The sequence below is a fragment of the Dermacentor silvarum genome, chromosome 8 (assembly GCF_013339745.2).
Source record: "Dermacentor silvarum isolate Dsil-2018 chromosome 8, BIME_Dsil_1.4, whole genome shotgun sequence".
NCBI lineage: Eukaryota > Metazoa > Arthropoda > Arachnida > Ixodida > Ixodidae > Dermacentor > Dermacentor silvarum.
The window spans coordinates 43,968,592-43,995,646 of NC_051161.1; the positions used below are offsets into that span (position 1 = coordinate 43,968,592).

At 46.2% G+C, this 27,055-nt stretch overlaps 4 protein-coding genes across 5 annotated transcripts in view; 1 reads left to right on the top strand and 3 right to left on the bottom strand.

Annotated features, from left to right (window-relative positions):
* LOC119462101 (translation initiation factor eIF-2B subunit delta) overlaps nt 1-16,878 on the bottom strand; it is a 35,764-nt gene extending 18,886 nt beyond the window's left edge. The window contains exons 1-7 of the mRNA XM_049672836.1: nt 16,773-16,878; nt 16,200-16,257; nt 14,371-15,489; nt 13,971-14,013; nt 11,677-11,916; nt 9,141-9,261; nt 2,564-2,678 (exon numbers count right to left, since the gene is read on the bottom strand). Coding sequence (XP_049528793.1) covers nt 2,564-2,678; nt 9,141-9,261; nt 11,677-11,916; nt 13,971-14,013; nt 14,371-15,489; nt 16,200-16,211 — 1,650 coding nt within the window. The 5' untranslated portion in view covers nt 16,212-16,257; nt 16,773-16,878. The remainder of the gene's footprint in view (nt 1-2,563; nt 2,679-9,140; nt 9,262-11,676; nt 11,917-13,970; nt 14,014-14,370; nt 15,490-16,199; nt 16,258-16,772) is intronic.
* A 1,884-nt stretch (nt 16,879-18,762) lies between these two features.
* LOC119461110 (3-oxoacyl-[acyl-carrier-protein] synthase, mitochondrial-like) lies at nt 18,763-21,628 on the bottom strand. Its single transcript, XM_037722299.2, has 2 exons — nt 21,463-21,628; nt 18,763-20,942 (listed from the first exon to the last, which is right to left on the bottom strand). Exons 1-2 carry the CDS (start codon nt 21,478-21,480, stop codon nt 19,599-19,601), a joined length of 1,362 nt encoding a protein of 453 aa, XP_037578227.1. The 5' UTR covers nt 21,481-21,628; the 3' UTR covers nt 18,763-19,598.
* Nucleotides 21,629-22,268: 640 nt separating this feature from the next.
* LOC119461112 (transmembrane protein 14C) lies at nt 22,269-26,661 on the top strand. The gene is made up of 4 exons (XM_037722301.2): nt 22,269-22,639; nt 22,710-22,811; nt 24,825-24,912; nt 26,480-26,661. Exons 1-4 carry the CDS (start codon nt 22,564-22,566, stop codon nt 26,556-26,558), a joined length of 345 nt encoding a protein of 114 aa, XP_037578229.1. The 5' UTR covers nt 22,269-22,563; the 3' UTR covers nt 26,559-26,661.
* A 69-nt stretch (nt 26,662-26,730) lies between these two features.
* Nucleotides 26,731-27,055, bottom strand: part of LOC119461111 (adenosine 3'-phospho 5'-phosphosulfate transporter 2-like) — a 28,970-nt gene continuing 28,645 nt past the window's right edge. The window contains exon 8 of one of the 2 annotated variants that reach the window (XM_049671747.1): nt 26,731-26,788. The gene's annotated coding sequence lies outside the window, so the exon portion shown is untranslated. The remainder of the gene's footprint in view (nt 26,789-27,055) is intronic. The other variant, XR_007468176.1, reaches the window with a different exon arrangement.

Below are 27,055 nucleotides of genomic sequence, written 5' to 3' on the forward strand. Positions count from 1 at the left end.
CCGACAGCTGCACATGTAAAATAATTTATCGTGTCAATGTGCTTTCGTAATCAGACTGAAAGCAGAGCGCCATCATCACACTATGCGGGAAAACTCATTTTGTTGCCCTGCGTGATGCCCATCTTATAATGGCAATGGTGACGATGCTGGCTAGGCTGGCTTTGATGGCTGAACGCCACAAACGTAGTTTTGCTTTCACATCGGATTACACTGCCCAAGCAATTTACGGAAAAGTTTTCTTGTAAAATAAAGGCACGCTTTAGAATTGGCTAAATTCTGTAATAATTCTTTGTAAGCTATCATTTTCACAATCTTCCTTCGGTCGGCTGAAATTAGTTGTTGATAGGAGTTGACGTGTGTACGCATTCACTGTATCCTAAGTGCCACCAAGACGAACGACAACTGCGGTCACCATTGGGGTTGGGCATGTGCGTCATGACCAGCCAAGTTCGAATTATCCGGCAAAGGCTAATTTCAGGATCGAAATAACGAAAGTTTGGTCCCACAGGAATGCATGGGCATTGGCCAGGGCCTTCGGTCGGGATCAAATTAACCGGATATGAATTAACAGAAGTCTACTGTACTAACCTACTGTACCGAACAGCACAACTGTGCTGTTTGAAATACTCAGCTCCAATAAGATGCAATAAGAGCAAAGTTCTTGCTACACTCATGGCTTCCATGACCGTTATCACTGCATGCTCAAAGCAAGCTTTTTCTTTTTCTTTTTGCTTCTGAAAAAGGTGTCGCACGATTCGTGACGTTGCCAAAAACAGCAATGGGGTAGGGATATACAGTGGAATCTCGATGATACGATCACGGCTAATACGAATTTCCGGATGATACGAATTTTTCTGTGGTCCCAGCCAAGCCCCATTACTTTGCAACGTGCTAGAGTACGTTTGTTATGAATCGATTTTCAACCCGCGTCGGTTGATACGAATAAACGCCGCCCCACCGACGGCCGAGAAAGAGAACAGCGCGCAGTCACGCGCTTTCTCCCTTTCTCTTTTGGTGCGGAGGCGCGGACGCGGCGCCGGACAGCGCGGAGGCCGCGACTGGGCGCGAAGAATTTGAAGCAGTGGCGCTTTTCTTGCTTTCGTGCTTTTCCCCCTTTTCGGCGGCCGCCCATCGGACGGAATGGCTGCTGTGCTTTGGGCCGCGTTCTTTGTGTTTGCGCCATTTTGCCTAGTCGCAGCGAGCTATGTCTACCGAGATACGATCTCGGCTGATTCGCGCGGCCGTACGCCGAGGCGTCTCCGTCGGCGCGTCTTCCGTCGACTGCGTTATCGGTGCCGATGGCACAGGGCGATTGTCGGTTTCGCTGCCGGAGTCACACGGTGCAAGATAGCGCGGCACGTAATCCACGGTGCGAGGTAGCGCTGCACGTTCAGTAGGCTGCTCCTCCACTTCTCCCGCTAATCGCCATATTTTTCTTGCCGTAGGAGGCCTGCGCTTCGGTATTCCGAAGGCGTGCTTCGTCCAAAATTTTTTCTCCAACGAGCGACGATCCATCACTAACCTGGGAGCTCTCAGTAATCCGAATTCTGCGTGTCAAGTGAAGAGGCCGGCGTGGTTTACGAAGCAGACAACTGCGGTTGCCATCTTGCCCCTGCCACAGCAGCAACCAATGGAGAGACGCCTTTCAGCACGGCAGCCAACCGGAGGCTGCTTTCATCGGAGGGTCCGTGTGACTACCTATCGCAGACCCTGCTGCTTCTTTTGAGTTTGCGCTTTTGAGTACACTATAGTTTGCGCATTTGTTACAAGATGGCGACGACGGACGAATTGAGAAGCGGAACGGCGAAACTTTGATCTTTCGCACGATACCAAGATGGCGGCGCTCGGTGGCATGAAATACAAGATGTCTCCGTGAATTGCGGTGATCTTGCGCGATTTAAAGCTGTTTTCTCGCCCTGCGCACTGACGAATAAATCTTTTTTGGCCACTTTTAGCGCGTTTTCAGCCAAACCATTTCGATACAGCGTAGATTAGGCGTTGCAGATACCGAAACGCGTGGTTTTCAAAAATAATTTTTTATCGCGATTTTCGCGATCTGATGCTCTCATCACCCCATAATTTAGCTAGTTTTAATTGTGTTTCGATGATCCGAATTTCGGCTAATACGAATATTTTTCCTGACCCCGTGAGATTCGTATCATCGAGATTCCACTGTAATTCAGGGCGAAGGACCAAAGAGGGAAAATAATAGCCTCTTACTTCTAAATTCAGTCCACTTGAGCCACAACGAGCAATACCATTTTGCCTGGGCTAGTATACATAACTAGACACTGTACGCCCCCCCCCCCCCCCCCCACTATGCTTGCTCACTCATAAATTCAAAACCTTTGTCTTTTTTTCTCTTCTTTTCATTGCCTCAGAAAACAGTGAAGCCTCCTTGAGTGCATTCCTTCTTTCTGCAAGCTAGAGATGAGTACTTTTTTTTTCTCCTGTGCATGTCACTAGCCAGTTTCGACAATCTTCACGCATAAAATATGTCCCTGTCTTTTCTTTAACTTGAAACTGTACAGCACACAGCGCAAAATGAAACTTGTTGGCTTACCACTCTGAATGCTCCCAACATGGCAATACAGCGAGCATTCGAGCCAGTGACAATGCCTTCCGCAATTTGGAGGCCTGTTCGAAACACAGCTGGGTGTATAGAAGAACCAGATAACCTGCGAACATGAGAAAGCATGCTTCACTCTCACATTTTCTGCACTAGAGGTGAGCACGGGCTGGGCTGTGGAGATAACAGTCATTATACACATAATATGGCGGTTCATACTTGTGGGAATCCATGTGTCCCACGACGGTCACGCGCGCAACAAACGTCGCATTGGGCGCAAGCAGGTTTGGGGAGAAGGGGGAAGCCTTCCTTTCGTGGGCGGCACAAAAGAATCACAAGCGCTATCAGCGTCACCGGGCGTGTCACATGAGATTGCTCCAACATTGCCCAAACCTCTTTAGTATCCAGCAGGAGGTGAGTGCACCGCTTTTGTTTTCCTGCACATCGTTACTAGTCAACCACGCTCTTGCAGTGGCAGTCGCCGAAGCCGTCCGTACCCCAGCTGGTAAATCGGAAGCCCCTCTCTACCTAGCATATTATTCTCTTCGAGGGAACCCTCAGTGATGTAAAGTATAGCTAACTGGCCTGCTCGAAGTGTTAGTTGTAATCGTCATAAATGCTTTCCGAGTGAACATGTCGTTGTCATCCATTGTTTGCTCGAACTTGTACCGGATCATGGTTGATGGGCAGGCGTCCGCCAACAGCAAGTGCACGGTGTGACGAGGCCTAGCGCTGTCGCACCCCTCTTACCGCTACATTTTGGTGGCCAACATGGAGCAAGTTCTTGAAAAACAGACGACGATCGGCTCAGTGCGAGGAAGGCTACGTCCAGGCCAGCGTTAGGCCTCACCCAAAGGTGTGATTGCTAGCTATGTTAGGCATGTGTTTATTTGAGTGCGAATTAACACTGCAAGAGTGTCACCGAACTCAAGTAGATGCTGAGATTTGCAGTGAGTTTTTCACAAGGTGCAACAAAGAGCAAGCCCAAAGGAAGTAAGTGCAGCAGCCAACGCAGTGGCCGAATTTTCCTGTACATATGTAAATAGCCTCTCCTGTCTGTATGTTTGGCTCTGGGAGCTGGACGCCAGAAACACTGGCTAGGAAGGCAGCAAGGCGCAGTCCCAGCAGTCTGCTCAGAAGCTGTGTGTTGAGCAGCGAGCGGGGACCCTTTCCTAGGCCTGTATCTCGCAGAGGATCATTAGAATATGAGGCTTTCATGGACATTGGTTACCGTCATGGACGTGATTAGATTAGCCTGAAGGCCCTTCAGAGCTGCCGGTCGCATGGTCGATGACAACCATGCCGTAACACTTAGCGGCTGCAAACAGATTCGCTAATTTTACAATACTGGCCTGAGCGGAGAAATCTCATGCAAAAATAGAAAGCTCATTTTGTTCATACAAACTCAATAATTTACAGCTAGAATAACTGAGAAATCTCGGGGGACCATAGCGTGCTTTTTTCAGACGAGCATAGCCCACTTTCATGCTGTAATCGAACCGGGAAAACTCCGTCGACGTAACCCCATTCAAATGAACCTACCGTAAAATTCCGAGCAAGCGCCCCCCCTCGAGCAAGTCGAAATTACCGGCAAAGTTAGGGGGGGGCGCTATCCCGGAACGGCACCAAAATTCAAGATGGCCACGACAAAATTTTCCCGCAAGAAAAAAAAAAGAAGCGCAGTGGGAATAGCATTAAAATTTTATTGAACATGACCTTTATTAAGCCAAAGATTTGTTAGTGGTGTTTATCACTCTCAAAACCACCCTTACTCAAAACCACCGAAAGAACTACAGAAAGAGCGCATCGACGCTGCACCGGCGCGTTGCCGCGACCGGCGACACGAACATTGGTTATTGGTTATGCAGGCAAAATTAGGCAAAATTATATCCGCTATAGAGTAAAGTGACGCGTAATGTTCACTTTATTAAAAACCATATGTCCACGGTGAAACGTTTAGCGCTAATGAGAGTTCCGATACAAGTGAAGCTCAGCTGCAGTCCATGGGTACCGACGGCGGACAGCGAACCGCGGCTCGGCCATGCTCGTATCGCAGCTGGTGGCGCCGCAAATATCAGCATGTTTACTTCATCGTGAGAAATTATTGCGAGGAGAGGGTAAAGCGGCCACGGTGGTAACAAAACATTGCTGCTTGGGAGCGTCGGCGGTTCGTGCTGAAGCGCCGTCTGCTACAGATTCGAAGTGAACTGAAAAAGGCCTAGCGACGATATCGGTGGCGAGTGATTAGCAGCGGTGAAGCTGCCGGCGATGCCAGAGCGTAGCCGCGACCACTCCTCTGTCGCCGAATGGTCACGTCGCTGTGCCGCAGGGAACTCCTCTGCGCCGTGCGAGAGGCAGATCTCGCCGTCGGCCGGCGGTCCGTGAACTACAGACCGCCAGCTGCAGTTCGCCCGGATGCACTCGTGTGCCCACTGGGGCGCGCGGGTACGACTATGATTCGATAAATGGCTCATCGGGGCGCCCCAATGCGCATCGGTGCGATTTGCCAAATTTGCCATTATTTTCGTGAACTGGATGTGGCAGGCCAGTGTGGGTGCGGAAGCGGGGGGGGGGGGGGGGGGGGGGGGGCGCTTTCCCGGAACGGCGCGGAAATTCGAAATTGGCAGTGAATTTAGGGAGGGGCTCTTGCACGGGTGGGGGCGCTTGCTCGGAATTTTACGGTAGTGTTTTCATTGCCAAATAAACCTATAGGTAGGCGCGTTGTTCGGCATCACGTCAAATGGCCAACGTCAAATGGCCTCTACTGCCTTAATTCAAAGTGTTTGTGGAATGCCTTCCGGTGATCTTGCAAGACGAATGAAGCTGCCTGAACTTGCTGTTGCTGTCATTGTTCACATTTCTGCCTGCTGTCTCAGCCTGAAATGGCAGTGGAGACAACTATTCCCGGTCGGACGCAGCAGCCCATGGCAGCCATGACAAGTTTCACCATCGTACTCCCACAATGACACCATGCGAGGTTGCTCATGCTGGCACGTGCACCACTTCACTGAAGTCCTGGCCAGCTGTTCCAGGAGGCAGGCCTCAAGGGCAAGCCATCCTCAGTCCCCGGTCATGGTCAACAGCTTCGACAGCTTCCATATTTGTACGGCAGCCACATCAGACCGTGCTGTCTACTGACGTGGACTCCGACAGTTCCTGCCGAAGTGTGCCATTACATGTGCCTGGACACTTTGCCAACGCTGCCCTTCTAGCGTTTCCTTACCGTAGGCAAACATTTAAGGAGGGAGGCATGCGGGAATCCCTGTAGTTGCACGCGCAACAAATGTCGCGTCAGGCGCAAGTGCAAGCAGGTTTAGGGAGAAGCTCACAGAAATAACAAGCACAATCAGCTCCAATGGGCGTGTCACGCGAGATCCCTCCAACATTGTTCAAGCTTCTTTGGTGCCCAGCAAGCGGCGAGTGCGAAAGGCTCCACTGACACTTCCGATTTTGCGCACGTGTTTAGTCAACCACGTTACTATCGCCATGGCAGTCACTGCGGCCGCTTGTACCTCAGCTGGTAATTTAGAAGCTTATCTTTACCTAGCATATTATTCTCTTCAAGGAAACCCTCAGTGATGTAAACTACAGTAAAACCTCGTTATTTCGACCCTCGTTAATTTGGAAAATTGGTTAATTCGGACTCGTCCTCTGGTCCCGGCCGGTGTATGCATTATTAAATGCAATGAAACTCTCGTTAATTTGGATTTATTCGGCCGCACATCGGTTAATTCGGACAACTTTCAGAGTTCGGCGAGCTAGGAATGCCGCAAAAGAGCAAGAACGTCGCTATTGTCCAACTGAAACGAAGCGGCGGAGCATTGCCATAGTCATCAACTGCAATCGTACGTGAATGGCAGCAATGCCGGAACTCTTCGTGCTTATTTGTGTCTTTAAAGCCTGTATTCTTGCGTTTACCGCCGCGCATAACATCGTGTTGGCTGCAGGCTTTCATAATTGCGTAGTCGTCATCCACGATCGCGTCGATTGCGGCCACGGTTTTCTCCGCAGCGGTTGCGGCGAACGGTAGTTTCGTTTTTACTCGCAACGCGCGTCGGCTTCGTGCCTAAAAAACTGCGTAGGTCGCCATCCATGATCTTGCGTTGATAGCGACCGCAGTTTCGTCCTCAGTTGTTGCAGCGAATGGTAGTTTCGTTCAGATTCGGTACATGCGTAGGGCGTGTCCCTTCAGCACCGCAAGGTCGCCGTTCATAATCGCGTCGATAGCGACCACGGTTTTCTCCGCAGTGGTTGCAGCAATAATTGTTTCGTTTTGACTCGGTGCAAAGCTGTCGAGGTTGAAGAGCACCGGCTACATCACGATTATGTTTTCGCCAGAACATAATCACGATGTGCGTGCGATAGTACAAAACGTGTCGCAAATGAAGGTGAGCGCCGCAGCCGTGCCGCGAAGAAAGTCGCGAGGCCTCGATCGCCGCTGCGAGAGCCAATGAGTCACGAGACGACAGAGAATTTCAGCTTCCGCTCTGCTTTTGTGCAAAATAGCAACAAGAGTGGCTCATTTATTCACTAAATAAAAGCGCGTTGACGTAGTAAGCATTTGCTAATTGTTTTCTGGGTACCCTCGATAATTCGACATTCGGTTAATTCGGACATTTCTTTCGGTCCCGTGAAATCCGAATTAACGAGGTTTTACTGTATAGCAAGCTGGCCTGCTCAAAATGTTAGTTGCAATCACAATAAATGCTTTCCCAGTGTACACGTGGTTGTTGTAGATTGTTTTCTCAAGCTTGTGCCGGACTGCAATTGATGGGCAAACATGTGCCAACCGCGATGCACAGTGTGCTAAGGCCTAGTGCCGCCACCCACCCACCTTACCCCTACGTAATTAATCAGTATCCTGCATCTGAGCACAGAAAACTCCTTACCTGCGTGTTTGTAAGAATGCTTTATTTCCTGTCACCCAAGAAACACTCTCACCTTCAGCGACATGGTGAAAGTATAATGACAGAACAAAAATGAGACTGAACAAGTCAAACAGGAAAGGGCAGTAACGTATGTTACAGGGGCCTTCTAACCGTTAAAGGTCAAGTACAACAAAATTTTTAACCAGAGAAAGACTAGTTTCACATAGTGAAGGTTTTAGGAAAATTTTACAATTGAAATAAAACCGGATGTATCACAAAAAGCTTGCAAGAAAAGGCATTTTTTATACCAAAACTAAAAAATTTTTTTAAAGCTAACAGCTGGGCTAGTTGGAATATTGACATTTCATGTATTTTCAGCGCTTTCAAGAAATAGGAAGAATTAGGAGAAGAGAAAAAAAAACAAAAGAACCGGTGCGATGCCAGCGTCCTACATGTCCTTTTGTCTTTTCTTAATAGAGGCCCAGAACCACCCCTCAGGCTTGGTGAAATAACATAGTCCACGGGTAGCATACGCTGCTGTGAACATCTCAGGCAAGTTTTGCTGTCGTACACGGTGCATGCAGCTCGCAAGCAGAGCGCGAAGTCACCTTTCTCTCAAACACTCTCGTTTCAACAGAAGCCATGATCCTCACTCTTTTCTGGATGCTTTATTTCGTAATAAAGCACATTCCCATATGCGGCTGCTATTGGTCACTGCGGTCGGCTACAATGCGGCTGCCGTGGGGTGCCGCCACGAGCCTGGCTAAGCGCAGCTGCGGTTCACTGAGGACAACCGCATTTGGATTACAGTTTAGCACGTCGTAGGCATCAAAATCAGAAGCTGTGGCGTCTATTCTACGTTCACACGCAAAATGAAATTTGAACTGCGTGCCACAGTGACATTTCGAAGGCAGGGTGCTGTGGCCCCGCCCTACACCGCCGTAGCCTTTGCAGTGCAAGGCAGTGAAGAACGAACGGGAGCATAGCGGAGGCCGTATTTGATTGCCAATAACTCTGCTCCTGCTGAACGCATTGAAGTACTTTTTGTGGCAAAGTATTTCTGAAATAGCCTATTTTCACTTCAAATGCCTTTCTCCACTTCGATAGAAAGTGGTTCAGGGCCCCTCTAATTTCTCCTATTTCTTTAAAGCACTGGAAGTGCATGAAATGTTTAAAAAATGTCACCATTACTGATCACCAAAAATAATTAACAGCCTGGTGCAACAGTGCAGTGCAGTCATACCTGATGCGCACGCCTGTCAATATTGATGACTTGATGGCACACACTATACCTTCAGTTATGCGCTCCGCTGTTCGCGTTTTACTTGACGCCAATAGTACATTCCTGGTGTTAACTTAAGCTCATGGTTTCTTAGTAAAACTTCATTTGTAAGTGCAGCGTTCATGTGTGTCTCTCTCTTTTCTTTTGCTCCATCTTTTGCGCTACAGTTCAATATGGTCAACAGAACAGCTAAGCATGAGCGCATAAGCTTTGGAACGACCGACTTAGCTTGTAGCCTTGTGAAGACTAGCAGGTTCTCGGACCTCAAATTTCTGTCCTATTACCATGCAGTTCTATCCTTTCCCTCGGTTACACAACAAACACCAGAGTCTCAACAGGAATGTACAAAATGAAAGCTCCTCTTGCTAACAGCGGGGTATTTTAGTTGTCTACTCCAACAAGAAAAGGAAGGGCAGCATACCCATAAGGCTTCAGGTGGTCTACTGTTCCAGGGTTTTGATGCAGGTGAGAGAACAGCCGCAAAACTTCATGTTGTTTGCCTTCAGGCGCTGACTTTCGGACAGCCTTCTTTGTTGGAGTTTCTGCGGGATAAACACCACATCGTGCGGAGTCATCCTAATGTGACATCATAACATAAAGATATTCAGTTGGCCTAGTTACTTGTGATCCATACTGTAAATCAAGAGAAAGACAAGGATGATGTAGATGACACAAGTGCTACATAAATATATTGCATAACACAAGAGAGCAGACAAATGCTCCATTGCCCTAGTCTTTCATAGAACAGTATGACAATTCTGTGACTAAACCATGACTACAATATTTATTCAGATCCAGACATGCAAATATGCCAAACGCTAAACTACAGTCAGCCAGCCAGATTCAAGTACAGGTTACACCTTCTGTTTCATGATGATCAATTATGAACAAATCTTATTTTAGCACGTTTTTGACGCGCATAGTACCCTTAAGTCCAAGGGCGATAACGCAGTCGCCGCGCGCCATATTGCGAGTGAAAACAACAGTCTAAATCTCGCGCGCGCAAGAAAAGCAGGGAGGAAGCGCGCCTTCTTCCGTTGCGCTCGAGGCACCGGCGGGGAGCGAGGGGGAGGGATAGCGGGGTGGCGCGCGTCGCGCAGGCCAATGAAAGCGATCTGCGTTGGGGCAGAGTCTACTAACGGCTCGTAGTTCTCGGCGCTCAGTTTGCGTTGCAGCGATAGACAACAGCACGAAAGGTCACTTCGCTCGCTTCTCCAGCGGCGCTTCCACACGCCGCCAGCGTTTGACAATATTCTGATGTGCCACAGCGTGTACCAGCAACATCAGCTGGAAAAGGAGAGAGTGCCGGCTTGGCGGGCTAGGCCAGCTGCAGCAAGCGGCAGGCAAATAGGTCAGATATTCGATCCAGACAGATGCAAATATGCCAAACGCTAAACTACAGTCAGCCAGCCAGATTCAAGTACCAGGTTCCTCCGCAACATTCATGCACCTACCATTATCCAATGGCTGCAGTGAAAGGGCATTCACACTGGCAACTCGTAGAGGTCGCGTGACCAAGCTGGTCGCAAATGATTGCAAATGGTAGTTTTGGTCGAAAAGCAACCATGTTGGTTCAGCTGCTCACTGCCTACTAGTAGTTGCAAACCTACTGAACAAATCAGCAGTGCAGGAGCAGGGCATCAGTATACGCTGACATTTATTTGACATTGCGATGGCGATGCTAGAGGGTGAGCGATACATATTGTTACACATTTCAGTGTGGTGACGGCAGGTTGCATTTTCCAGCGTAAACATCAGTCGCCACGAGTCACTCCTTGGTCGCCAGTTGCAGTTGATCACGCGACCTCTCTTGGCAGCCCATGTGAATGAGCCCTAAAGGAGCCTATGACCTGGCATTAGAGATCTTTCCATGCAGTGCAATCATACAAGTGGATTACTACTGGTTCATCAACCTGCGCTAAATCTCTAACTGAACTGTATGTGATGTGCTGCCCCTAAGCCAGATGCAGGCCAACACATGTAGAGTGGAACAACTACATTTGCACAGACACGGTGCCGTAAGCACTTATCATGGAAGCCGCCATCGGGTGTAGGACAGCTTTGTGCCACCACCACTCTGTTTTCCTTGTCACAGCACTTTCACTAATTCGAAGACTTGGGCTCCCTTTCACACACACTTGGCCATACTCTGGCTAGATACACAGCTAAGTTGCCCGGTGGTACGACTCATCACATCCACACCCATAAAATCAGAAAAACGAGGTCTCACATTTATATGTTCAGTGCATAGTTTGAATATAATGTGAGGTGCTTTTTCAAACTGGTAATCACATACACACACACATTATATTCATGCAAGTATGACATTTACAGGATAGCATGCATTTGTGCCACTTGGTGCATAACTACATGTGGGAGATCATTGCATAGACTTGACACAGGAAAAGCAACAGAGCTACAGGCTGACCAACAATCATTGTATTGCATTGCCCGATACATATAGGTGGTGTACATAAGTTCCAGCAAACAACAAGCTCAGGCATCAACAAACAACCACATTTTTACCTATTTACACCATGTACGTAGGTTGTCTTTCAACAATAAAATTCAATGGTTGTTAGTATGTTGTTCTGTTGCTCTAGCTGGGTCCCATCTTTATGCTGTTCACTCGCACGCAGTTGTAGCAATTGCAACTGCAATTTCAGAAGCGTAATCTACTTACACAGATACAGCATTGCCTTCAATAGTCCTAAAGAAAGCAATTGTAGAGAGCCACTGAAATGGAAACTTTAGAGCCCCCAAAACACTGATAGCTGGCCCGATGACACAGTGGCTCACACACCATGGACACAAGAACAAATCACATACGAAGTTCTCTGACAGTGCCTTCTGTCAAGAAAATATGATGACCCCATACCCATAGAGACACCATGAAATCTGGAAAACGCAACCCTGAATAGGCAACAGCTGCAAAAAAATAAAAAAAAAACAATTACCATGTGAATGAGGGCTTTGTTCCTGTTTGTTTTCTCCATCTGCTTTCTTTGTAACTGGGTGATGTGAAGGAGCCGTGGCTGCAGCCTGCTTAGCAGTTGTGGGTGCCTGCTCTGCGAGTTTGTTGGGCTTTTCGGTTGCTCCCTGCGATTTTGCCGCCCGCTGGGCTTCTTGCAGCGCTCGCCTCTGGGCTTTGAGCTCTGCCTTGTTTTTCTCTCCAATCGGCTTTGCCTGGAGGGAAACAAATTAATTACATACGCTTGACTACGTTGCAGAGAAACAATCTTGGGAATCACTGAAAATTACCATGGTCAACAGCAGATCTTTTGAACAGATAATCTAGTCTTCAAACAGGAAGCATGTGATGTAAATCAAGTGTATCAGTTATTCGTATGGTTCGGAACTTGCAGTTGCTATCGCTTTAAAATTTTAAGCTGTCACAAAAAAAATAATCCGTATTCCCAGTCCTAACAATAATCTTGTTTACATGAAAGCTAATGAGGTTTCTTTTGCGAGCTTTAATGTACTTTTCCAACACACAGTTTTGTAATGTAATTGTAAACTAAGAGTACCATTACGGGGATAGGGTTCAGCATCTTTAGTTGCCTTGTTTTACTATCAGCCTTACCCTAAAAGACACATTGTCACCTCTCTCCCAATGTCCTGTTACTACTTGCTCATGTTTCTTTTCTTTTTCTGCCTACCTTATATGCAATTCACACAGCACCTGGCCAGTGCTCCTCAGCGACCATTCACACATATGTCTTGGATATATTTCATTAATAGCTGGGATATTTTCGCTCGGGACAAAACACAACAGTCTGCATTCGCTTCTTTTTATCACAGGAAAATTGACATAGTTGTAAAGAATGCACAAATTGAGCATATGCTTATGAAGACACATGCAAATATCAGCACACACAGCAAAATGAATGCACCAGAAAAATCTGGTCACAAACAAGGTGCAAAGAGTGACATCCAGCCTACTGTAAGAAACGTATTTCATCGTGCTATTGATTGCCTCAGCATCATTGTTAAATTCTACAATGCCAAAATGGAATAAGAAATTCCTCATTCGTAAGTTTCTCACATAACACTAGGAAATTCACAACTTGAGATCAACCTAGTTCTCACAATGTGTACAAAGAGCAGAGATTAACACAGATACTGAGAGAATAAGGCGAAAAGTTTGTATCACGTCATACGTTCCACACTACAGATTTGTGCTCCAGTTAAAGGGATGTTTTGATCCTCACCAAAGTCTTCCTGCATCAACCTTTTATAGCACAATCAAAACATAAAGTATGATTAAGCACACAAGGTTTTAAAGTCAAGTGCTTGAAAATGATATGTTGCAGTGCTTGATTTGCGCAAAGTTCCATGTGCATCAACTCGAGCATGCCTGATGGTTCCCACGGAACAGGCGTGTAATAAGTTGCAGCTGCATTCTTAGCCATGTCAAAGACAATCAATGCACTATCATTCCCATGATGAATGAATGCCCACTGAACCAGGCTACAATCAAGTGACATTTGCACGAGTTAACAGCATATGACCAGCAAATAAGCTTTTAATTATAGAACAAGCAATAGCCAGCACTCAGCTTTAGTCCAAAAACATGATATTATGGTGCAATTTAAATGAATCTAGGCTTTAGGATGACGTGTACATGCATTATTGTTAGCATTTTAGTAGCAGCTGATATATTTCAGCGCCGACAAAGTTGAACGCATTTTTTTTTTCTTTTCTTGCATGTGAGTCTGCTCGAATATTCGAAGTCGGTGCAGGCATGGCGCAACACATGCGATAAACGAAATTTGGCACAGCATTTAGCAGCATTTCCTTCACAGCATAGTTTGGCACAATTGGCGCAGCACTTTCATTCCCAATATGCTAGGACAGAGCCATTAACAATGGTGCTGGTGACGAGGTCCCGTGACACTGTACTCAACGAAATTGTGTGGGGTTCCTGATGGATTTTGCAGCTGTGTACACTTACATGCTGGCATAAAGGTTCTCACAATAATGCAAACTTCCTGCTACCACATTTTCCCTCACCGAGAAGTGTCTCATGACCGAAGAACAGTAAAGCATATTCTTCCGTGAACATAACAACATCACCAGGTGTCAGCACCCAGGACTGCTCGTTCGCAATTCCATCACAGCATTCCAGTAAACCGTTAACACCAGTATGCACATGTACAGTGAAAATATGACAGTGTACAGGTCACCACTGTCACACTATCTACACAGTTCATCGTTGGAACCACAGTGAATTTGCTTTAAAAATGCTCACCTTCGGTTTTCTGAGCAGCAAGCCTGGCAGCATTTTCAGCTTCCTTAAGTCACCAACGTGAAAAACAAAAAGAGGAAGAAACAGCAATGAGGTGGTGGTAGCCATAATTCAGCCACTTTATAAGATTAGCTGCTACAAGTTAGATGTAGGTTTTCCAATACATCGAAAAAAGTGGCGATAGTTGCGTAAAATGTGTATAAGTGTAAGTAAACTGCAGTAGAAAACCATTTTTCCCCTATTAATTCCATTCAAAACAGTATAAGAGTTTCATATGGAGGCTCACCAGGGTATGGGCACTGAATACCCTGAACAATCTGAGTGCATCGGCACCATCATTACAACGCACTTAACTTTCACATACTGTTCTAGCACATGCAAGCTCTCAAGGCACAAAACTTACGAAAGCAGCTCTCCTTTCCGCCTTCAGCTGTGCTTTCGTTTTCTCTCCAGTCACACCTTGCGCTGTGTCGTTCGTTGCGGCGCCTTTGCTCGCCAAACCATCATTCTCCTTTTTTGGCTGCACCAAAGGTGCTTCACTAGACTGCGAGACGACAGGTTTGGCATTTGCTTGTTTTTGAACGACCTTCGAGGACTTGTCGTCTCCTTTCTGGGGATGCTTGTCACTGCTTAGCACGACATGATTGTTCACTGCTTTCACTGCACCACTGTCCTTGTTTTTCTTACCAGACTTCTTCGAGTCAGCACCATCTCCCGACGGCATTGCGGCAGAGTTCTGCAACACAGCACTAGAGTTTGTCCTACTGTCCTTCCTTCCAAAGTCAATCACACTTGTTCCACATATGTCAACCACTATCTCGGGATCGGGGCCAGGTAACGGCTCCTGCAGAGCACGAACAATTTTCTCCCCGACGGTGGATTCGTCCTTAGGGTTCACAAGGGTAATGCTGATGGAGCTCTTATCCAGAGATGCCAGGCTCTTCACAATGGCATCTGACAAGCTGTCCAGGTGATTCTGGGTGAGAGCATTGGTGGTGGCTGCAGGTTGCGAAGACTTTGACGAAGGTGGTGCTGCTGCCCCTGCATTCGGGCCCTCAGACGAAAATGCTTTGGCTGCTGGCTTGCTGGAGTGTGGGCAGATTAGCTCAAGACAGGTGATCTCCTTGAGATTTCTGAGCTTGCAGCAGCCAGATTCGTGGGTTTCAGCAGGTTTCTCCGGAACAGATTCTGCCGCTGGCTGTTCGGACGGTTGCTTGGGCTTCTTTTTTTTCTTTTTCTTCTTCTTTTTCTGGCCTGCTGATGATTGAGCGGGCTGCACTTCTTGAGGTTGCTTTTCAGTTGGTTGCTGCGGCAACACTTTGCTGAGCACCACTTTTGCGACCGGCTGCACACTGTTCTCGTTTCCTTCTACACTCTTCTTCGTTACAGTTACTTGTACTGACTGTGTTTTGGCCTGCTGTAAGCCAGGATGGCTTCTGTTGGCTTGCAAGCTGTCTTTCGAGTCTGTGCGAGATTCCTTGTGAGCTGGTTTCTTTTTCTTCTTTTGCTTTGTTCCGGAAAGCTGCAGCAAAGGATGGATATTTGTGAATCATGGAGAAAGAATATGGGTAATGCAGAACTGAGGGCCACCATTAAAGAAATGTCTGAAAAACTTTCAGGCATTCCATTACATGGAAAGACAGGTGCCTGCACCTGTGATCATGCATCGAGCCATGCAAAAGTGACAGCACCGTGACATGCCAGAACATGTTTCATCATAAACATATTTGTAATAAGCAATCTAGGCTATGAGCATTTCTTTTGAACAAACTCTGACATCAAAATATAGTCTAAGTTAATGCTCTTGAAAGTTTATGAGTTTGATTAAACAAATTGCACACCAAAAGCACCACTGAACTTGCAATTTAAGAGTTCCTTTCTCATCGGCTCGTGCGTGGAAACTAACTTTAAGTGGTAATACTGAAGTCATTAGGCAGCAAGAACTTTGCATTTCCGCAAATGCACTAACCACACTGGTCACAAGTAAAATTGAGTTACGTGACATTAAATAGAAAAGATAGACTGCAATGATTACAACAAGCACCGTTATTTCACGGCTCAATTGTTGTGTTGCGACTTAATATCTGCAAATAGACATGCCACCACGCGCAACAGCGCAATTATATGGTTGTAGTTTGTTAGTGCAAACAAAAACATTGTGCAGCAGTACGAGTTATTTCATGCGCCAAGCATTAAAATCGCAAGCACGAAAGCGTAAGAACGCTAGTTTACCGATGTGTCCATGACTGCCGAGGGAAAGATAACCCCGACTTGTGAAGATGAAGATGGACTGTCAAAGAAGTTTCATGCCATGACGACACACAAACTGCGAAGCAATACAACACAAAGCAACCGCACCCCAGCCTGACATGAAAACTTTGTTACAAAACGTGGATGTTTAGAAATGAAGCCAAGGGTCTCAAATCCCGAGGCAACCATATGCCAACTGCAAGTCAGAAGCATATTCGGGTTCGCCTAAGCGGCATCACGTTTCCTAAAGCATCGTCTGAGCACGCAAAAATATATCCGTGATTTCACCGTAACATGAAAATCATCAATGTTACTTCGAATATACCGTTAAAATACGGCGTTGTCAGAGCTATAAGTAATATACTGTGCAAATGAACGTGCCACATGCTAAGTTCCAACTAAAGTGCAAGCACGCCGTACTTTAGCACGTTCGCTGAACGATGACACTGCCTAAAATGGCTAAGTAAACAAACGCAAATCTAAGTTCTTTCTTATTTTCCTGCGAACTCAGACAAATAGCTCTTCGAAGTTTTGTAAGAAAATACGGGAACTCACTGACGTTACTCTTTGAGTATCTTGCAACAGAATGGATCGGTAACGGCGGCCATCAAAAAATCGCTTTTAATGGCTATGAACAATGCTTGCTTTGGCTTACGCGTCGCCAAAGCTAGCGCAGCGGAGTCGCTAAAAATAGCGGGGATCTTTCAGCGCTGTCATGTCTTCTTCCTCCCGTTCCTCTCGAGTCCTCGACGTCTATTTCTTTCTTCTTTATTAATTCAGAAGATATATTACAGCTCTATTTCATGGGTCTTATCTATGAGGACAAGACCAAGACGAGCATTGTGCCAAAATCGTGTTGACTATGCAGAGCAATCGCTACGATGCGGTTGCTCTGCACGCTTGTCTTGGCCATCTTTTTCTTAGGATGCGTTGCTTTTTCCTTTCTCCGTGGTCTTGGCCTTGTCCTGATACTACTTCGGCTGCCGGTGCATAAATCGCGACGTCACAGAAGTCCCGTACAAGTCTCTGCGCTGATGGGCCCGACGCGCCTGCGTTTACATGCACGCTGCAAACGAGTCGGGCTGACTCAGCCCAACTCGACGCTCGTTCAGCCCGACCGGCTAGCGTTTACATAATCTCGACAGGTATATTCCAGCCCCACAAGCCGACTCGGCCCGCTTTTGTCGGATTCATGTAAACGCCCTGTAAGACGCGGACCATAACGATCCACAGAATTGGGAAGCTTTGGTGTTAACCCCCACTTTATTGAGAGGTAATGGCACCTTGGTGGAAGCAGTCAAACCCCTTTCTTTATGCAGTCAGGGACAATACCGCAGGAGTTGCGCTAACTGCGAGGGCAGAAGGGACAAGTCGCGCCAAAGGCTCGACCGATGGTCCGGGGCCCAAATCGCAGGTTGTCTTTAAAGGTTTTCACCATTTAGGGTGTATCTTGTCCCCAAACGATACACTCTTTAAAACGTTTGCACCCTTTAGGGCTTATCTTGTCCCACAACGTTAATCGTCATCTGTCTTGCTTGTGTTTCCTTTCTTGAACTCTGCGCTGGCTACTTTCCTGCCAAGAATGCAATGTCACCCTGATAACGTGCTGGTATGTCCAGGTCACGTGGTTCGTGACCTGGACATACCGGGCGCGCAGCGTTAGGGCTTATCTTGTCCCACAGCGTTAATCGTCACCTGCCTTGCTTGCGTTAATTTCCTTTCTTGAACTCTTCGCTCGCTTCTTTCCTGTCAAGAACGCAATGTCACGCTGATAACGTGCATACCGTTCGCGACCTGTACGTATCGGACGCGCAGCATTAAAGAAAGGAAATGCGCGCGATATAGATGATTATCGTTTTTGAGACAAGATAAGCTTCAAAGGGTGCTAACTTTATTTAGGGTATTTCAGCTGGCGTCAATGCAGCACCCGCACGATCCTAAAAATGTTAATTATTCAAATAAACATTTTGATTTCTCATAGAAGTAATGGCCGCCTCATCGAGTATAATTTAGCTCAGTGGTTAGAACTGTGCTATCTGTCATATGCAATTTTTAATAATATTGTGCAGCTAAAAAAAAAAAAAAGCACCTGGCATATTATGCACGGCAGTAGCGCACCCAGAATCTCTTCCAGGGGGGGCAGTTTGCCAATACCATCTAAACAGCACTAATTTCAATTTCTTCACGGGAAATTATCAAAAAATACGCTTTTTGCGAGTGCGCAGACGATTGCGCGTCCTACATCTTAGTTGCAGTACTCAAATGCGCAAGGAAAGAAAAGGGGTTTAAACCAAACCCTTAAACCAAAGGAAAGAAAAGGGTTTAAACCAAAGGGGGGTTAAGTCAGCCTCAGTTGGAGGGGGGGGGGGGGGAGGGGGTTACAACCTCCCCCTCCCCCCCGCCGATAATCAGCATCAGCTTCGAAGTCCACTTCCCTTCGCAGTATATACGATACAGTCGTACACGGATATATCGAGCCCGCATATAACGAATTATTGTGTATAACGAACAGCAGTAAAATTCCCTTGAAAATTCTTGTATAAAATTTTTATTTTACATATCAAATTACCTATATATCTAGCTTTTTTGTGATCCCCTTCAGATTTGATATATTCGGGTTCGACAGTAACATTATAACAGTTGGTAGACTCAATTCCAGAATCAAGCTTCTCACTGCTAACACAAATTCGTTTCGTTTATTTAACGATCACCGTCATAGTCACACGGGGCATTTTTGATCGCTATCAAGCACGATCGGGATCGAATTCCTCGACTGCCATTGGCAGCATTCTGCAGCTCGCGCAAAAGAGCCAATCGCGATCGAGAAATCTGATCCCGATCGGGCTCGAATGCGTCCCTAGTGAGTGGGGTAAAAAAATTGTCAGTTGAGCCCCATTGGAACCGATAGCAAGAATCAGCGTTACGCTGAAGGTGTCCATCTTAAAACTGGCGTTTAAGCACCGCAAACTGCGCTGCATCTCGATCGATGGCGCACTATATGATACCGAAGGAAAACCGTCGGAGTATCGTCAGTGCCGAAAAAAAAAAAAAAAGGTTTAGATTTACCTCGGGCATTTCCTGTCCATTTAATTCCGCTCAAGACCGTGCAGTGTATGCACCGTATGCATCACGGTGTGGTTTGCACACTACCTCTAGGTGCTGGCTGCGCATGTCCGTCGATATCGTGGTAGCACGACAGCGCCAGCGAAAACACGCCTGCAATAAAGATCTGCTTGCAAAACATCGATGTTTTCACTAACGAGTCCTTCGAATATTTAATATTCTCCGGACCAACAGCTTTGTAAACATGCTTGTTTTTAATAATGCGTATTTTACAACAGACTGTATTCGGCACACTAAAATATAATAGGACAAACGGTGTCATTTTCTGTACTCTGCTATAACAAGCGAACCGTTCGTGCCCCCAAACCCGAAAGAGTTCTTAATCGCAACCCTTCTAGTCGCGTTCTCAGTTCTCCAAGGTGCTGACTGATGAGTAACAAAGTTGAGATCGGCACCGACATCTGGGCATTCGAGGTTTAGCGTAGGTGGAATCACTCCATCGCGAACAGCGAGTACCGTGAATGCACTTTCCGTGGCGCCGGCTGCTCCCAAGAGGTGACCTGTGGAGCCTTTGGTAGCGGACACAGCCACTTTGCTAAAGTTGTCGCCTAGTAGGCGGCGGATCGCTGCCGCTTCAGCGGCATCCCCAATCGGCGTCGACGTGGCGTGAGCGTTCACGTAACCAACCTCCTGGACGTTGACACGAGCGTTTCTCAGTGCGGACTCCATGCAGGCGAACGCACCTGCGCCGTCATTGGCGGCTGCCGTGATATGAAAAGCATCCCCTGAGAGCCCGTATCCTAGAACCTCGGCGTAAATCTTTGCTCCTCTGGCAATCGCATGCTCCAGTTCTTCCAGAATGAGAATACTACACCCTTCGGCTACAACAAAGCCGTCCCTGTTCTTGTCGAAAGGTCTCGACGCCGTGGCAGGGTCCTCGGCGGTGCTGAGAGCTTTCATCCTTGCAAAGGCAGCAACGCTGATGGGCGACACGCTAGCCTCTGTGCCACCACAGACCATGACGTCGGCGTACCCGCGCTGTATAAAGCTGAACGCATCGCCTATGGCATGCACGCCCGTCGCACACGCCGTCGCAACCGAATGATTGGGGCCTTTCAACTTGTGCTGAATACTGACAAGCCCAGACGGCATGTTCGTAAGAATCCTTGGAACAAAAAACGGGCTAAGTTTTTTGAAGCCCTGTTCCCTTAACGCCATCCCGGTGTCGATAACATATTCCAGGTCACACATGCAATTGCCGATTGCTACTCCCGTTGCTCTGCAGTCAGCGTCCGAATCCGGGTGCCACTGGGCGTCATCTAGCGCTTCTTTCGCTGCAGCGAGGGCGTACGCAGCTGCCATTGAGATGTTACGCAGCTCCGACTTGGAAACGAATTTATGTACGTCAAACGGTGACGGGTTTTGAGAAGAATCGGTAGGAACACGGCCTGCTATCTTGGAGGGAATACCGTCGAACTCTTTTCCCAGCCGGCTTATGCCGCTCTGTGACTGTATAAGCTGGCTCCACGAGGTCTTGGCGTCAGCCCCCAAGGGCGTGACCATGCCCAGACCGGTGACGACGACCCTTTTCGGCTTGTCACTACTGCTGCTGATGCCTCTTCTTCCGAGGTCACTGACAGGCCGGCACAGCTGTCGCCATATCTGGAACAGAGCCCGAATCATCAGGTGTTCGACCAACATACATCGCAAATAAATGGATTAGGTACAGATCGCAACAAGCCGCACAGCCGTACGTTCGTTTCCTACATACGTCCATCCTACATCTCGCCACTCCTATTTTGCAGTACAAGTGAGAAATTACCCCCACGAATCGATAAATCAGTGCCCATCAAAAATGTCATTTATATAACTGTCCAATTAGGTGATATTCTTGAGGTCTATTTTACTCTTCACCGGCACCCAACTAACCCTGCGGCTGCGGTGAATCGAAGTGTAGAAGCAGATAGAAGATAACATGCACCCCTCAATTCACAATACATGATAATATTCAAGTTCCCAGCTACGATATCAATATCACTTTAATGACATATTACATTTGGAGCATTCTTTTCAACGAATTTCAGCTCCATCAAGACAAATAGTAAACGGCAGCAAATGTTATCACTTGGTCTACCACAACAGCGCATATTTATTCAAAGAATGCAAACTTCAAAAGACTTGCCGATATTTGTATGGGCATCCTAGTCGTTTCCACAGGAATCCCTAAAAGCTATTAAACACCGAAGTTTCTTCGCCGTACAGAACGAACAGCTGCCCGGAGGAGCGCGAAAGCCGAAACGCCGAAAGCATTCCGTCCATGCAAATTTTAGGTTGCCAGACTGTGTAATCAAAACCGAAACTGAAATTCACACGAGAAATGCCAGTTAGCGTTCTTCACCACCTTCAAACTTTCCGTCTCTCCGACCCATAGAGTTTCATATTACTATAACTTTTTATAACTTTTATAACTTTTTTTATATAACTATTACTTTTTATTTAGAAACTCTATGCTCCGACCGAAGCAAGTGCGCAGTTTGAGGAAGAATTAATTATGTGTCAGTTTAAACTGTACCTATGTATTTACGAGCATATAATCTTCAAACATTTTACACTAGACAAAGGTAATCCCTGAAAGTGCAAGTAGTGAAACATTTCTGCATCAAGGACAAAAGGGTTTTGGTCTTTAGTGTAAGATATAACAGGTCAGGAAAAGTTCCTGCAACAAAATATCTTTCCAGATGCAAGTAGCCGCGATGGCTGCCGCGTGCGTAATGTCGGTTAATTTTTGACGAAACCTCATACGTTGCCTCATAGCATTAACCATCGATGGATTAGCCAGAAAGCCCACTTTCCCGTCATTCAAGCAACAAGCTTTCACTCGAGTTATATTTAATTCCATGATTCTAGTAAACTCTAGCTAGAGTGCACTTTCATCATAACGAGAAGATTTGCACCAACAAACGTTGGTTAATACTAAATCCACGTTTGCTCCAATGCAAAACTTAGAATTAACGTAAAAATAAATTGCGTGGCAGAACATCAAACATCTGCAGCAGCTTACAAGCACTGCGAACCAAGCGCAAAATAAGAGCGTTTCCGATTTCGTTTTCTTTGTATCTATCCAGTCACATGGAGCCAGGACATTGACCGAGACAATCCAGCTGCTGTTTTTGCGAAGTGGGCGTAGCGTACGTCGAGTGTTGGCGTGAGTGGCGCGAGGTGGGTCTTTTAAAATTCGCACAGAAATCGTTCTTGTGTGCCGATAATCACAAGAGGAACGGTAATGGATACCGACATATGGGCTTTTGGATACGCGATCGTCGTGGCATTAGGAGGTGTCATCGGCTACGTGAAAGCTGGTGAGCCCAACGAGTGCACCTTGTATCTTCTCGTTTGTTTGTGGTTTGTTTGACCGTAACTGCTTTGCAGGTAGCATCCCATCGTTGATTGCCGGCTTGGTGTTCGGTGGCCTTGCATTGATAGGAGCCTACCAGACATCACAGGATCCCCACAACTACTACTTATCCCTCGGCAAGTACTTCCGTATACGCGATAGGAAGCTCGATCGTAATGGTGACCGATCCTAATAGCAGGCTTGACCATCGGATATTTTTTTTCCTCTCTTAGCGCCAGACTAGGCCTTATGCCTCGAAATCACTGTTAGCAGCGCTTTTAATGTAATTTTCTAGCTAACATTCTCACGCATGAAGTAGTACTGCTGGTCTCCCCGGTGCAAGATACATTCTGCGTATTTCTGAATATTATTTCATTTTTCCACGACTTTGGGCTGCAGTTCGAAGCCCATTTCAATGCACTAATATTTTAAAAAAGTAAGTGCACGGCACGTCGTGCCGTGCTCTACATAACCTGCGACTACCGCTTTGCTTCTGAATGTTGCCCTCCTGCTGTAGAAAGTTGTACTTTAGTCCCTGTATGCGTTCCGTTTTATAGAGAAAGGTCTGAATTGACAGAATTGAACTTTGTTAGTTGAGCTTCTAACCATCTGACAAATATCAAAGCTTGGAGTAATTAATGTATTAGATATTGTGCATTCAAGAGTAAATGTGCCAGTCCGGTAGGTGAAGGAGGCTGCATTAAGCTGTAGTGGATACTAAGTTTTTAAATGTGCATAATCTCTTGTGGGCATTTTATGTATCTATGAAAGTGGAAGCATAGCGACTAACGTTTCACACAGAACCTCAACTGAAAAAAAAAAAAAAAAAAAGCTTTGGCGTCAAGCTGTTTTTATTCTTAAACATCTTCTGTACCGAAAGAAAATTGAGACAGAACCCATCTTGCGATAACTGTCGACGGCAATGCATTAACATTGAATCAATATAGCAACACCGTATTGCCACCAATGTATTGCCACCGTCGAAACGAGTTATGTATAATGGAGGTTTGAAAAAGATTGCTGGAGTGACAGCCCCCCCCCCCCCCCCCCCCCCCCCCCCGTTTATTACCAGCACAGCCTGCACAGGTGAAGCCATTATTTGCCTATACTTCTACTCTTAATTAATGAGGGCCGCGACAGCTGAAATCTGTTCACAGCTCAATTCCTTTTGGTCAGTTATTGTAAATGCTAGGCTAACTAGAAAATAAAAGGTCGTGGTTGCAGGCTAAAATGCTACCTTTGGCTGCGTATTGATATTGTGATATCCCATAAAAATTGACAAGACGTTTAGGCTTTCTTGCACTGGGTATTTGACGCTTTTCAATGAACGCCTTTCACACCAATGCTAAAGCATTGGTGTGAAAGGCGAAAGGGAGCTGCATCATAAATGCACTGGGTATGTGCCGCCTTTCAATGAACCTCTTGCCAACTCGAGTCACTGAGTGTGTGGCAAGCAAGGGAACAATTCTCAGTATTTGCAGGCACCGCGCTTCTCGTCTCAGAGGACGAGCGCGGACTTCTTGGCAGTGCCACTTGATGGCGCCACGTGTCCAGAAAGAAGCGCAAGAGAGGAACCCAGTTGCTGCATTTGCATGCACTGGAATACCATGCAATATGGAGGCCACGTGCAGGCTTCGCGGTGATGGCACTACATGGTGCCGCGTGTTCTTAGGGAAGCACGAAAGAAGAACCCCAGTGCAGTACACACCTCAAACATAACTCGTTTCAACAGTGGCAATAAGTTGTGTCACTGTAGTAATTCAATGCTGAATGCATTACCGTCGACAGTCATCATGAGATGGGTTCTGCCATTTTTTTAATGCACATTCTGTGAACAATATTCACTCTAATGCATGGTAATCTTTATGGAGTCTCTGATCTGCCATTGGAGGCTGCGTAACTCATTTTCAATGCACCTCCTTTTTTATTTGCAACATGCAGTGTACATATTCAGCCACTAGCTGTAGCTCTTTAGCATTCCATGTAAAAATGAGAATGAAATGCTTTTTTTGTAGTTCTGCTGAGCTTCAGCACAAGATAAATCGCCTTGACTTTGCCTTTCAGCCTCTTATGCTAACTTGCATTACAAGCTGCATCACCTCTCCGCTAGCTTTGTCATAAGCGTGGTTATTTTCTTGCTCTGTTTGCAGCTGTGTCTGGAGTGCTGGCTGGTCTGATGGGCTACAGGTTTGCTAACACGTCAAAGATCATGCCAGCAGGACTGATTGCAGTTCTGAGGTCAGTGTCTGCGTATTGTACACAGTATGTAAAATGAAGTGTCTTGCATGACATCTCTCTTAACTTGTAGAGGTCTTGCTGTATAAGGGCTTGATGCGTAGTTTTTTTTTTCTTTTTGTACATAGTCTTTGCCCTTGAACAAGTGCAAAGTGTCTTGTCATGTTTAAGCACAGCTGTCAAGAACTTGCTTTGAAGCCCACCTATGCAGGGACATAATGAAAGGAGTGCCCTTCAAAAAATCTCCCAGGTACTGGACTCACTAGCAGGAAAAATGGCTCTTGATGGCTAATGTTCTCTACTTGTAATTTGTTTCTGTATCATCCCACTTGCGTGTTTTTGCACATTTTTACTCTTTTCTTTTATAAACAAAAGAAAGTGTAAAAGACTGCCAGTAACTTCTTTTGCTGTAGTGCAATTATATTTGAAGTATTGTGCCTGAGCTATGCTGCTAATATCTAAAAAGAAAATACACATTTGCATGAATGTAGCACATTTCTTTATTTTCAATTACTAGCTTTAGAAAGTGACTACAACTCAATGCCCCTCTCAACCTTTTCACAAAATTCGAGCCTAGCCACCAGACTACTGAGCTCTGTGGAAAAGCTAACCACACCATTGAAAGAAGGCTGTTAAGCGAATAGCAGTATCGTGAAGAATGGGTAGATGATGCAAAGTGATCCAACAAGCAAGTATACTTACTTGGGGTGTCCAGGCCCGATGGCCTGACCAACTACAAGGATGCTTATATCCATGCGGCACTGGCCCATCACTGCTAACGCATTGCATTGCACTCCTATCAGAACACTAACTTAGCGCCACCCCGCTATCGTATGCCGCACTTGAAGGCCCTATTTTGAGCCCCCACGTATGTGTTGCATAAATTTTTTTTATCCCGAGTCGCCCGCTTTGGGCTAGAAAGAAAACCAGCGAGACCTAATCGACCTCAATAAAGCCTTTTCGATCCATCCATAAAAAATCTGTGGTGTCATAATTGTGCTTATGCAGTTCAGCCAAAATCAAGGCAGCAATGGTAATTATATTGTATAGTCCAATACTATAAGGCATTGTTACCTGTAGGTGCTACTTCAGGAGGCACTTTCCCTTCTTTGTTTATACATTGTTTTCTAGACCAACATATTACTTTAATGCCATATTATCGTCTTCTGGGTGTAATTTTTCATGCATAAAGTACAGCAAATGCTTTAGGATATTCAGCAAGGATAGAAAGTAAAAAGATGTTGGCTGGCTTTTAAAAGCTGCTGCACTTATATACTATTCTCAAAGAATGAAGTGTGCCAGTTCATGCCACCTTTAGCGACCAGATAAGTAACAGCATGACATCACGTTCTCAAGAAATTGCGCCTATTTGGTGATCAAGTTTTCTGTCGTGTTTCATTCCGTGAGTATAGTTAAATCCTTGCTCTTCTAGCCACTCAGATTCCCAGTGTGACAAACCAATTAGCCCCATGTCACTGTCTTGGTCAAGTGTAAGAAATATTCAGAGAGGCTGACAGAATCAGTCTCTTGTGGATTCAAACTCACATGCACACCACCCTTTCCATTACAGCATCGCCATGTGCTGCAGAATACTCTGCCGGGCCTTTTCGCCACCTGGTCATCCACCAGCGCCAGTTGTCAAGCAGTGATGCCCCCCCCCCCCCCTTTTTTTTTCTTTAAATGAAAAATCGATTCCATTGAAGGGCTTCACGATTCTCCACATTTTTATATGAAATAAACACACTGTCTGAAGGGCTTGTTCAGTTGCACTGTACGAACCCAGCCTGCGGGCCGGGCAAAGTGATTTTTGACGGGCCCGGGCCTGAAGCTGCAGGACTAGTCCAGACCTTGGTAAGACCTTCGAACACATGCGGGTGCTCTGCATAGATCCGAGGCATTCTGTGCAGAGCTCGAGTGACAAGTTGGAAATTAATTACCTTAGCAAACAAAATTAAAAAAAAAGAGTTCCAATTCTTTTTTGTTGATACAAAAACATGGTTTGTTCTTGCGAAAGGAAAAAATACAACACTCTCTTGACACAGTCTAGTTGTTGCCACTTTTACGATTGAACTATTTCATCACTCTTTGATCATCATCATCAGCCTATATTTATGTCCACTGCAGGACACAGGCCTCTCTCTGTGAT